Source organism: Crocodylus siamensis, chromosome 12 (assembly GCF_052110815.1).
Source record: "Crocodylus siamensis isolate JL-2025a chromosome 12, ASM5211081v1, whole genome shotgun sequence".
In the NCBI taxonomy this organism is placed as follows: domain Eukaryota; kingdom Metazoa; phylum Chordata; order Crocodylia; family Crocodylidae; genus Crocodylus; species Crocodylus siamensis.
The window spans coordinates 24,315,029-24,328,638 of NC_143406.1; the positions used below are offsets into that span (position 1 = coordinate 24,315,029).

Consider the following 13,610-nt stretch of genomic DNA (forward strand, 5'->3'; position numbering starts at 1 on the left):
TCACCCCCACTGCCCAGTTCCTCTGCAAGGAGGCAACTACTGCATTCTAAAAATTTGTTCTTGAAGTTGGGTGCCACTCAATTGACAAAAGTTTTGGAGAGATGCCTTGAATCCAGTGAGGAGAGCCTCAAATCCAAAAAGGCTGAGAACCACTTGCCTAGCTACCCATAGCTCCATAGGCTCTTTCAGAACTTAGTTACATTTATTTTCCCTGCCTCAAGAGATGAAGGGCTAAATCCTTTTTCACGTTATGCACCTAAATAGTACATAACACAATTGTATAACTGCAGTTTTGGGTATTTACATATGGTTTGTGTCTCAGGTCTGGGCACACAAGTCTTCATGTACCTGCTAAGCATACTCAGTAGGGCTGTGATATGTGTGGCCAGGTATGTGGCTACATACCCACACAAGGCCACTTAGGTATCAAAACTGTAGCCAGGGAAAAGCTCATGATGTGAAAGAAAAGGATTAGGAGCACGCTCCTGTGTTTTAGCCCAATAGCCTAGCAGTTAGGGCACTTGCCAGGGGAGTGGGAGGCCCCACATCCTAGGGCCGTCCCCCTAAACCTTCCTTTAATATTAGTTGGATAGAGAGTAATGAGAAAGTTTCTGCCCATTGTGGTTTGTTCTCACCCCTGTGAGGGCACAAACCCTGTGGTTTGCTCTCTTCCTCCTGACCTAAAACCTTGGGGAACAAGGTTCTTTGAGTAGATGTGATATCTTTTATTACACCAACTAAATAGTTGGAAAAATTGTTCTTTGCAAGCTGTCATGCACAAACACCCTTCTTCAGGCATAGGGAGAGTCTGAAAACACCACCAGAATCCCTCTATGCCTGAAGAAGGGTGTTTGTGCCTGAAAGCTTGCAAAGAACAATTTTTCCAGCTATTTAGCTCATCTAATAAAAGATATCACATCTGCCCAAAGAACCCTATCTGCCTATGTCCTTAGACCAACACGGCTACAACCAACAAACCTAGAACCTCAGGCCATTTTTACATGCATTTCAGGGGAAGGACGGGGGTGGGAGGGTGCTTTACAGGTTTCCCTTGCTTTATGCTGGTTCTGTATGTGCAAATTTGCTCCTATGCGATAACACTTTTTATACCAAAAATTCATTATATGTGAGGTAAATTCACTCTTATGCGATTGGTATGGTAGAAGCCTGCAGTCAGCTGCTTTGTGCAGTTTATTGTGGGAATTACGTGCACCAAAATATAGTCTCCTGTGCTCCTTGTTTGTTGTCTGCAACATGTGTTTCTGTAGTTACCATCCCCATTATGATAGTGCCCTGTGCTTGCGTGTACTGTCTGCTGCTGGCGAGTACCAAAATTGTCTTCTAAAAGTGGTAGCAATGGTCTGGGGGTCAGTACAGCCAAGGTCTTGGACCGTATCCCTATTTGTTACATTGTAAAGTGGGTTCCCTTTATGTGGATTCAAATTATGCGCCATTTTCCAGGAATGGATATACAGCATAAAGTGAGGGAAACATGTAATTAGAGCTGCTGTGAGTGCCGCTCTAATTAAAGCACCACAGTGTCTCATGTATCATCGTGCCTGCGCTTCAAAATGGCAGTGAAGGCACTTGAACTGAAGCTCATTCACCAAGTTTTAGTTAAAACACCCATTGCCATTTTGAAGCACAGGGACACTGATACACGAGAGGCGGAGGCTGACTGGAGCACAGTAATTGCCACGTTCTAGCAGACTCAGTTAATCGAGTCTGCTCTGACATGCTGCCATTACAGCATGTCAGAGCAGCCTCCCAGCATGTCTACAGGCATCCTTGGTCTCCAGCTTCCTATGCAAGTGCCCTAACAATTAGGATTTTGAGCTAAAATTTTGAATGGCCTCATAGCTTCCAGTAGGGTCATTCTGAGATTCATTAATTGGTAAGTGCCAACAAGTGGCAGTTAAAGTAATCTTGAATGTGTCATTTAAGTACCTCGCATGAAATAGGATTTAGCTCAAATAGTCTGTGAGTATTAGTTAGTGATGGTCCAATCCCAGGCAACATTTCAAAGAGTATTCTGGCCCAGATTGTGTCAGTAGGTTTTGAATCACTTCAAGGATGTGCTAAATCTCCATTTGGCTCTGCTGTAATCCAGACAGTTTTGCCCTTGTCTAACATTTGGGACCTGGCATGGTTTGGCAATTATGGCATGGGTTAGGGGAGTCTGAACACATGAGTTCTACTCCAGACTCCAACAATGACTTGCTCTGTGACTACTGACAAAGTCATGCTTTTTGTGCCTCAGTTTCCCTCCCTGCACAATGAGATTAATAATACTGACTTTGTTATATGTTTGCAGATGTACACATAAAAGCCATATAAGATCTAAGAACTATGCTTGTAATTTATTATTACCTGGCACTAATAACACTAAAAATGTTGTAGACTGGGAACATTGCATAGATTAATATAGATGAGGGCTGTCAGAACTCATTTGGCTCTCTGAGCCAGATCTGGACTGCAGGGCTGAACAACCCACCTCTGGTGGCAGGGCAGCAGCTTATTGACGTGACTATTGCTGCCTTTAAATTCTCATGACTCTAAAACCCAGGTGAACACTGCCACTGCTCATCCCCACTTTTCCCCTGCTTCTGATTTAAGTCACCAACAGCAACTGAAGATCCTGAGTTTGACAGGGGGCATGGGCGTGTGGAGGCACGTGGTGGCAGCATTCAACCTTTGGGTTCTGGAGCTGTACCAACAAGCCCCACAGGCCACAGTTGAACCCCTCTAAAGCTACATGTGGGCTACCAGTTGGACAGCCCGACATCTCATAGGTCTGTCACCTTGGCTCACACTAAATATGATCCTACTTTGAGAGTACTGTTGAAGCAATCTTTCTAGAATAAGATACTACTCAAAGTGAGGAAAGGTATCTGAATACCCACAGTAACTTTCAGCAATATGTAATTATGTATTGAACCCCCAAATAGTTTGCTACACTGGAAACAAGAGTAGTTTGCAAACATAATAAGGGCTAAGTCATTCTAGTGACAAGTCAATGTTATATTGCACTTTATTACTATAATTTATAGCCCTTAAATGGAGCATTATCAGAGATGTTAAAGTATCTATAATTATATACTGTGCTGTATTCAGGCATTTAGCTATCATTGTATTCCCAACATATCCCTTTCAATTTCTCTACATTACCACCTTTCTCTAATCAGATTGTGGCACTTATTCTCTTTGACTCCCTGTTGATGTGGCACAGGGTACTTTAGTTCCCAGGTAGCCCATTCTTTAATAGTAATGGAACTTGCTAACAGTTTTATCTTTTGAACATACAAAGATTTTGCCCAGTAGGTTTCCAAAACCTGTATCAAACTCAGTGTTAGACAGGAGAGGGTGTGCAGTCAAAACAAATTTGGAAGTTGCTGGTCTACTAAAAGAAGATCACGGACTTCTGTAAATGTGAGAGCCTTATCACTTAGGACACATTTTATTTGCATCGTAGTAAGCAAGTTAGAAAGTAACTAATTACAGGGAGTTAGAAAGTATTGTAAGTACTCCCATGGTCATGCTTAGTACAGTCTAAATAAAACATGTCCTAAGTGCCAGAGCCCTTGGACACTCAAGTTTACTGCAGCGTGTTGTGGAGGCTCGGATGGACAAACATCTGTTTGTTGGTCCCAGTCCCAGCAACACACCAAACAGGTTCAAAACTCCAATGAGGTTCAGAGGCTGGGAGTGACAAACAGCTGTTTGTCTGTCCAAGCCCTGGAAACACACCAAGTGGGTTCAAAACCCTGGTGCAGTGGTGGGGTTCGGAGCAATAAACAACTGTTTGCCAGTCTCACAGCAATGGACTCTCCATATGACCGCCAGGGAGCAGCCTGGTATTAGTTCAACATGTATTAGGTAATAAGATTTGGAGATACTCCTTGCTGGAAAAGTTCTAACTTTGGTATGCTACAATGGACTTAGCATGTGTTTTACTGCTTGAATAATTGGATGTTGAGGACAGCTTTACAAGTGCGGGGGTGGTGTGCACTTTAGTTACAACAGCTCTGAGACCTACTCTGATTAAAGCATTGGCAGCATCTTGTGTATCAGCATCTCCACGTTTCACAACGGTGGTGGGGGCATTGTACTAAAGCTCATTTGCCAAGCTTTAGTTAAAGCACCCTTGCTGCCATTTTGAAGCATGGGGATGCTAATACACAAGACTAGGCAAGTTTGCTGGAGCACAGTAATTATCACTGTTATTAGTGTGTCAGAGCAGCCTCCTGGCATGTGTACAGGCACCCTGATGTTTTTAAGTGCAGTTAATATGTCCTAAGTGTAATGTGCAACAAGGCCCTAAGACATAAGGTCCCCAGCAGAGGAACACAAGCTTAGCTACCAATTAGTAATAAATACACTTCTCTTGACTTCCAGATGGGCTGGATCCAGGATTTGAGCTTCTGGGCCTCAAGTGGTTGCCCTGTCTCACTCGAAGTCAGGCCAAAGAAGTAACCCCTTTTGAGGTGGGAGATACATCCTGGCAAAGAAGTATTGATAAGCTGACATCCAGCCCAGTCCTTGTATGTGCATTACGGAGACTCAATGCCTTTGTGGTTCTTGCTGAGACACTGAAAAGACTAATGCCACCTGGGGACAAGCTAAGCACCGACATTCATCACCTACAGAGAGTGATGGCCTTGACCCCAGAAACAGCCTTCAGACAGGCAATACTTTTCTTCTATGAGAAAGATTTTATAGCTGGTAGGTGCTGTTTTTCCTTCTTTAAATCTTTCCAATGAACCCAGATAAAGGAATCCTTTGCTGTGGGGTCTGCTCAGACTTGGAAAGAAGCAAATTAAAATATTAACTCAGGGTAAAACTCTGCACTTGGATGCCTCTGTAGAGTTCCAGTAAAGTCACTGGCAGCCACATTGGTAAACCTGGAAGCACGATTTGGCTCTAATAGTTTAATACAACTTTGCATCCTCATAGCACTTTTCATCTGAGCATCTCAAAGTCATTTGCAAATATTAGGTAGCCATTACAATACCCCATGAGGCAGGTAAATAATATTACAAACATTTTGCAACTTCATATATGAAGAAACCAAGACAGACAACCTAAATGCTAGGACTGAGGTCTAATATTTATACGTTACTCAGTGAGGATTAGCATGCAGCTCCCATGCTCTAGTTCGCAGGCTGTCCAGCTTCTAAGCTCCCAGAAGCCACATGCTCCAGAGGCTGCACACTGCCACACAGATACTTCCATCCTCCCACCACTATACTCCATCTATGCCCACATGGGCACATACCTTTAAACACTGCACAATATGGGCACTATCCCCCTCCACTATCCAGCATGTGGCCCCCATCCCCCTCCTGGACGCAGCCACAGACTCACCCTCATCTCCCTGGACTGCTAGACAAAGGCAGAAATTGACAGGTGGAGGAAGGAGTAGGGAGCCTGGAGCTATGGCTGCTATTGCAGCTGCAGAGATGTTGTGGTATGGGGGTTAGAACTGCACATTAACCCCTTGGAGCCCATGGACAACTTGTGGGATGGCCATGCTCTAGTTCAAACAATTCCCATACTCTTTAAAATCTGACAGAGCACATCATAGCCACTGATTTCAGAACTCAGCTCCTGTATAACGTTTGACAACATATAAAAGTATAGACATACACTCCAGCACCCAGTGTTCCTGTGCAGATAGACACCTTAGGTCTTTAGGAACTAAAACAGATGATGCAGTGGAATTTTTGTCAGATTTTCTTTTCACACTAAAGAAGGAAGAACAGTTTGTGAAACATGGATAGACTGCTGACAAAGGGTTCCCAAATATGAATGATACATACTGCTATTTCCATGTAGTGAACCTACCAGTTTTCTTCTGTGGAAAGTACTGTGGAGGTAGACCTCCTTAAGTCAAATCACTTTGCAAGCAGTGGGAATATTCAGCTACCTTGGAGTAGTACAGGATGCGATTCTTGCTGTTTGCCTCTAATACAAAATGCAGGAGCACATCACATGAGATCTAAGGAAACCCTGATTCTCAGCACCCAAAGTTAAACAATATGCGCATTTGCATTGTATACCATCTTCTGGATCCCACAGCTGTGCACGTTTCTTATATTATGCTTACATGCTTATCTTGAAGAGCTGAAGGTAAGTCAAGTACACAGTAACTTTATCAAAAGTGAGGAAGTGTTGGAGTCCCATAAGCTCATTTATTCCTTATATAAGTAATAGCCCTTTAGCTGCCTTTCCTCTCGCTGGGAAGAAAATTCATTTGCATTGCCACCACCAAAGTCTTATGTACTTCCATCAGATGCCAGATGCTTATATAGAATAGAACAATGAACCAGCATTATAGAAAATAAGATGGGACTTGTGATAGCGTTAAAAGAAATGCTGTTCTTATAAAAGGAAGATCTTGGATGACTGGGTGCAGGTGTTGTATATGCAGAATGAAGGTGGAGGAAAAACAGGCTCTTGAAAAAGGGGTGGGGTTCAGCCTCCCAAAATGTAGTATAAGAGCCATGTGAGTTAATGCAGCATTAACTTGCATTAAAGTAATCTTGAAATCTAAAGTGTAGTGTAAGAAATCAGCTTCTATAGGGAAGAGTTAACTGCAAAGCCAGCCTTACTCATATAAGCCATTGTCAACAGTAAACATGAAGCACAGACACTACTATTAACCATGACTCTGGGAACCTGCAGGATCTCTTTGTAAAGCCACTCTGAATTCTTTCCTCCTCTTGTTTTATCGTTCAGGGGGTCTTTGTTCTAAAGAGCAGTTCTCCCCTTGAGTGGTTTGCAGCTGTTTAGAGCCCACTATTATCATCATGGTAGATATAGTTACATTCCCAGCCTCAACAAGTAGTTGCTGCCATCACACCATGCTTAGTCATAAAAAGCACTTCTCTTTCCCTTTTCAGATTCCAAACATTGCCCTGCTATGAAGTACCTGCCACCACCTGGCAGAGGTTCCAGGATTGAAGGTAAGACCATAGTTATGGGAGCAGTTGCCCCTTTTAGACACTAGCTTTCAAACTGTTTCAGTATATATCTACAAGCTATTTTCAGACTATTTTATATTCTTAAAACAAATTTGAAAAAAATGATAAGTGTACAGGATTTTGTCAGATCCATCAACCCCTGGATTAGCAAGTCTTTGCTACAGAGAGGGCTCAGCTAAACCCAAGATTGGGGTGGGGGTAGGCAATGGTATCTGCACCACTTGTTGCTAGAGCCAGTGCAAGAAGGGTGCAGGTTTGATTAAGGGCCTTGTCATACACTACACCTAGGATGTGTTAACTGCACTTAAAATGTGATCATCTGCTGTTTGTAGTAAAATGTGTGTAAAGTGCAAATGTATATTGCTAAGTGCAATTGTATTATAGGAAAGTTAGGACTTTTGGGTGGAGGTGTATATTCAAATCATATTAAGTAATATGTGTTCAGTTCTCATCTGACCACTCCACAGAGGTAATAACAGCAGTTTGCTGGTTGCCAGTCCCAGGTCCAGCACCACACTGGAGTCTAAGGGTACATCCAGATGAGCAGGAACATGCATTTCCCTGAGACAAGTAACAGTGGCACACTTTGTTCTGCTGTTACTTGTCTCCAGGGGAAACCCGTGCCACATGCACACTCTGGCATGCAGCAGGTTACTTGGGGTGAGGTAGGGGAGGCTGGGGCCAGTAACTGTGCCCTTACCTGGGGTCCTGGCAGCCTCCAGCAGCCTTACCTGCAGTCCTGGGAGCCTCCAGGAGCTGGAGCTGTGGTGCTTCTGCAGCAAGAAGCCTGGCCAGCAACCAAAACATGGCTCTGGCCAGCCAGGCTTCAGTTTTGGGCAGTGCATGCTGCCATCACATGGGCCACCCTGGTTTTTTTGGCATGAGTTTTTTGACCCTGGATCTTCTCGGATCAAAAAACTCCCCCATCCAGCAAAGTAGCAGTGTAGGGTACGCCTGCATGTGCAGTATGCATACTTCATGTCCTCATTTGTCTGGATTTGCCCTAAGTGTCCTGTGCAACAAGGGTCTAACAGATCGGGATCCATAAGAGCCTTGCTGCAGATATTTCTGGGAGAAATCAAGGTAGATTTACACTTCATAGATTAACTAAATCAGACATGTATAGCATAAACTTTCAGAAGCAGAGGGCTTGCTTCATCAGATGCTGTAAAGGGACTACAAGAAGCAAAGCTGCTAAAAAGAAAGCAGTGATTAGAAAACAAATGGTAGGGAAGTGGGGAGGAAAAAGAAGAGGCAAAGTGAGTAAGGGAGAAAAAACAAAGCAGTTAGCCCATTGAGGGACCTAGGGGTTATAAAAGCTAAGCTATGCTTAATAAGTGCTGTGGCCATGCCCTTCCCTGTACTGCTTCTAGGCATAGTAAGGATTGTGAATGATTTGCACTACTGCTACTCCACCACCAGGTCTTTCACCCCAGGAGTCTACAGCTTGAGCAGCCAGGCAGTAATTTGAGCCTTGCTTTTTATTTCTATCAGGCAGTGATTTTGCTTGACCAATACCTGGGATGGGAACAAGCCAACAGAGTAGACAGACAGAGTAGAGCACTGAAGGTGACTTTGTATAAATTTTGGCTGGCCCACCGATGCTGCTGCAGGCAGGCCAGCCAGCATAGTTAAACAAGGGACCAAAGCACAGGATTCAACTTTGTCCTGTGTTTAGCAGCTGGGGGACAAAGGCACTTGGCACTTCAGAAACTCCTCCAGCCCGTTCCAGAGGGGCTTCTGACATCAGTGAGAGCTATGTGCTTAATTATCTCTGAATCTTTGGGCCCAAGGTCACACAGGATGTCTGTAGGAAATACTAGCCAGGTTTCCCAAGTCCAAGGCTTGTGCTCTAACCATTGCATCATACTTTCTCTATGGCCTTCCTGTGAGTTGGGATGGGTAGGCAGCCCTGTCTAGGGTTAGAATAATGCCTAGCTTTTCTAGCTCACTTCATCTCTAAATCTCAAAGTATTTTATCAAAGAAGCCAACATCCATATCCCTCTTATACAGATGGGGAAAAGTGAGGCATAGAAAAATAAAATGACTTGCCCAAGGTCAGTGGCACACTTAAGAAGAGGGCTTAAGTCTCTTGAGTCCCAGTCCAGCCCAGAGTCCACAAGATCAGGCTTCCTCCCAGGTTACAGTTTCAAGGAAAGCTTATAAGAACCTCACATTGTAAAGAAGGAAATCGGTCCTGAGGGGAAGTACTCACTGAGAAGTGAGATGAGGGATTGAGAGTCAGACCTGTCCTATACTATCACCTCTTATTATTTCAGCAGAACAGAAAATAGAGACACAGAAAGAAACTAGATCTTATTAGAAGGAAAGGATCCAATGGATAAGCAGCTTCCAAATAAAGTGCTATGGGAAAGAGACACCATACTGACCTCAGACTGTAATAAATACAGAAAGATTGTAATGACTGGGTCTGCCTTTAACAAACAGGGTTTGGGGGGTTTTTTTGGTTTTTTTACTTTTTAGAATTAAATTTAGTGTTGTTTAAAGTTACCAGATTAAAAGTATTGGAAGCTCCTTTCTTTTAATGAGTTACAAAAGAAGCAGAAGCAGCCCCAGCTTTCTCAGTGATGTTCCCCATTGCTGGCTATGAGGAGTGTTCTCTAGGAGTGTGTAGGGAGTTTATTTTTGACCTGTTCACTCCTTTTGGTTCTCCAATAAGAGTGTTGGTAAGAGGGACATTTAGTGGGGTTTGTAATCTTTGTCTTGTCACTGGACTGAAACCCACCAAATTATTTAACCAAAGAGCCTTCAAATGTCAGTACTGTTCCACCCTCCCTCACCCAGAGTGGGGATTGGCGGGTACCCTAGAGGCACAAGGTTTCAAACTTTATTATAATCCTTGAGTCAGCCAATCCCTACATTGCAAATGTTTTTATAAACATGAGCTTTAGTTGCCTAGATACTAGTTATTGCTCCTGTGTTGTGCCCATAGATATTCCCAAAGTAACAGCCTAGAGGGACATATGTACTGCTAAACACAGGGAGCATCTACACATTGCCATATGGCAACGTAACAGTGCTCTATGTTGCCGTACAGTAGGCTATAGTGATGTTGAAATCAAGTATGTCTACACATGATCACCGGCTAGATTGCCTTAGCAGCGCACTCCCTGGGAATAGCACGCCCCTAAAGCGACATGGGGGTGAAATCTACCCACATGCACTGCACAGTAACCACCCATACTGCGCCATGTTTTAGTACTTCCAAAAGTGCTGTAGCAACAGCACCATACTGTGTGTATATGCACCCACTGCCTCCTGAACCAGTAGTGTGGCTGTGTTTGCATGCTGCTACACTCATGTTAATTAGCTCTGCTTCATAGTTTTAGGAGGTAGATTAGGGGTGTGGCCAAAATATACTTCACTACCTCTGCTCTATTTTTTAGAGCCCATTGAAGGGCCTGGGAAACAGAGCGTAAGTTAGATCAGTGTTGAGACTGCTCTGCCTTACCCAAATGGTCAGGCAAACTCTGGTTTGGCCACAACATTGGGGATCACAAAGGTGGTTTAAACCACCTCTGTTCCTCCCAAGGTTAACCTCCTTTCCCCAAACACAGTAACAAGGTAGGTGAGAATTAAATCTATGGAATTCAGCACTTGTATAACTGATATATACTGCTTGGTCTGATTTTCACAAGCGAGCTCCTGCAGGGCTGGGTTGAGATTTGTGGATGCTCCCACCATTTCTGAAACCCCAGAACTTCTAAAATAAGGCTGTGTATGTCCAGACATGGGATTCTGAAAACAAATGAATCCTTATGAACAACTGTGTAATAATCACACGCTACATTTACAACAGAGATGATAGTATTATTCCCCAAGCAAGGCTGCCTTCTATTAATATCTATTCATCTCTTCTTCTTTAGGGGAAGAAACTCAAAGAAGCAGTGTAGAATCAGTGTTCACCTACATGCAAGCAGGTAAGAGAGGCAATATAGTAACTTTCTCTCTTCCCCCTCCCCTCCCGCCCCTCTCCCCCCTCAGTTATTCAGCAAAGCTTCCTGCAGAAAAGTGTGTGTTTATTTGACTCTGGTTTTATGGAGCAGTTAAAGATACCAAGCAAAAGGAAGACAATTAGAATTGTATCAAATCGTTCCCTGGGTTTGAACACTGACAGTAATACATACTTCTGTATCTAAACATCTCAGGAAGCCTGACATTTCCTTCTCTTGAGAGAGAATTCACTTTAAATCACACATCTAAATTAAAAAAAAAACATGCATTGCAGCTTTATCAGTACTCATGAAGCCAGCATGTCACTTCTTTGAAAGTAAAACCACTTAGAGGCATTTTGGTAAACTTGGACCAACAGAAAGGGAACTGAGGGAACCACAGAACATAAAAAAGCTACCAAGGCCAGAAAAGTTTTACCAAAACCTGGAAAATTCAGAAAGCAGTCACAAGTGAATGGAGAATGTAACCAGGAGTCTTGGAAAAGATTAAAGAGGCCTGCATAATAAAGGTAACACATAATATGGGAAGTGATTATTGCTATAAGTGACAGTCCACTGTGTGGATCTAGTATAGTCATTCTCAATCTGGGGTACCTTGAGATCTTTTCAGGGGTGCAGCACAATGTTAGCACTATTAGGTGTGCAGACATGATGCCCAAGAGTTTTCACATAGGAATTTATAGTCTTAAAAGCATTCTGACCTGTTGTGGGATTTCTGAGTTGTTTGCAACAGAAGAATTGCTGTTTTATTTTCCTGTAGTAAAAAAAAACAAGTGAAAACTATGAGCTAACATTTTCTAAGGGGTGCCTTGAGTTTAGATAGGAGTGCCTTGAGACTAAAAATGTTGAGAACCATGGATCTAGTAGAAAATGTAGCTCTTAGAAGGATCTGAAGATATATGTTTTAAAGGCCACCCTGAAGATAAGAGCATTTGTACATCTTCAGGCCAGGATAATATGTCTACATTATGCGAATAAAGTATATGAATAAGCACGATGTGGTGATTCACATACCAGAAAGAATGGGACTGTTTGCCCAGAAATGTAGCAGATGGTGAGTAAAACATTTTGAGGACAATGAGTACTTATGTAACAGTATGTAATTTAAATTGCCATTCTATATACCAGTAGCTGAAGGGAACAGGGAGGCTTGCCTCTGCAGAGCAAGCTGTTGCTATGGAATTTACCTTTCTGTTCAAGGATGTTATAAAAAAAATAGTAGATCCCGCAGTGTAAGAACTCCCAATAGGAAATGGGTTAGGTTTTCCTATAGAATGAAGAACATGTTGTTACTTCTATATTTGGTCCCAACCCATTTTGTGCTATGAATCAATACCATGCCTCTTGCCATTTGAAAATTACTGCATATGCAGACAAAATACATGTAGTATTGTTGAGGCTTCATTGCACTGACAGCTGTATAATTAGTAATATGATGCATAAGAAACATAAAGTGACATTTTATATACACAAACAGATAATAATGGGAACAGCGCTAGCCATCTGCAGTACTGGTTATCTCATCTTCTTGCTAACTGGTACTGTTTTCTGCCAGTAAATGACAGGCTTAGTTTACTGATTATAACAACAGAGTTAGAAAACAAATATTCAAAGGGCATCATTAGGATAAGTGATGTAACTATATATCCAACATTATAACATTTAAGGTTAACTTGATTGGTAGAACTTTAGAATGAGGTTTCTTAGATGTTAACATTTATGCTGTGTGTTTCCTTCTTATACGTTTCAACCAGTGAGGTCAGCAAAGCTAGTCTGGTCAGATTCCATTTCTGGTCAGTTTCATTTTCTGGCGCTCTCTATTACATGGTGAATTTTTGGCTACCAGCCCTGGAGGGCTATGTTTCAGACACACTCCAAAGTTTTCCTTAAAGTTTCTGTTTTAATAAAGACAGTGCTATTCACAGGAAGTTAACAACTTAAGCTACTTGACAGTGGGTGCACCTACACATGCAGTTAATGTGCCTGAACTTTCTGCGCAGAAAATTCAGACACATTAAACTGCACCCCCACACGCATCTGAACATGAGCCTGTTGAGAGCAAATTTGCTTCCAACTGGAGCAGTTCAGTCTCAGGCCACTTCTGCCCCACTCTGCCCCCTGCAACAGCCAGGGGGAGATCCAGGCTTCTCTGGGTGCCAGCCAGGGTTGGCAGGGGGCATGGGGGCTAGTCCTGATTTCCATGAGGTAGGGGAGAGCTGTCCCAGCTGCCAGGCAGTTGCCTCCCAACCACATGGAGATTGGGATCCATCCTGATCTCCACATGGCTGGGAGGCAGCTGCTCAGCAGTTGGGACAGATATCCCTACCAGTGGAAGTCAGGGCAGGTCCCTGTCTCCTCGTGGCTAGGCTAGGAGGCAGTGTCCCACCAAGCCAGGACAGCTGTACCTACCCCCTCTGCCCGCTGCTGCCTAGCTTGACTGGGAGCAATTTTCTCCTGGTCAGCATCTACAAGTATGCAAAATAAAGCTGGATAGAAACTAGCTGTAAAGTTACATATTTTCTAGCTCTAACTTTATAGGTGGATGGACAGTTTAATGGCATGATAGTTAGTTTGTATGTGTAGCCAGTCTAAATGAATTGCACAATTAACCACTTAATTGTGTAATACATGTAATATGTAGAGGAGGCCATC

General features: G+C 43.1%; 1 protein-coding gene across 1 annotated transcript in view; it reads left to right on the forward strand.

Moving 5' to 3' along the window:
• Positions 1 to 13,610, forward strand: part of DNAAF8 (dynein axonemal assembly factor 8) — a 202,596-nt gene that overhangs the window by 141,952 nt on the left and 47,034 nt on the right. Inside the window, exons 23-25 of the mRNA XM_090024739.1 lie at positions 4,396 to 4,722; positions 6,903 to 6,965; positions 10,872 to 10,925. Of these exons, the coding sequence (XP_089880865.1) occupies positions 4,396 to 4,722; positions 6,903 to 6,965; positions 10,872 to 10,925 (444 nt within the window). The remainder of the gene's footprint in view (positions 1 to 4,395; positions 4,723 to 6,902; positions 6,966 to 10,871; positions 10,926 to 13,610) is intronic.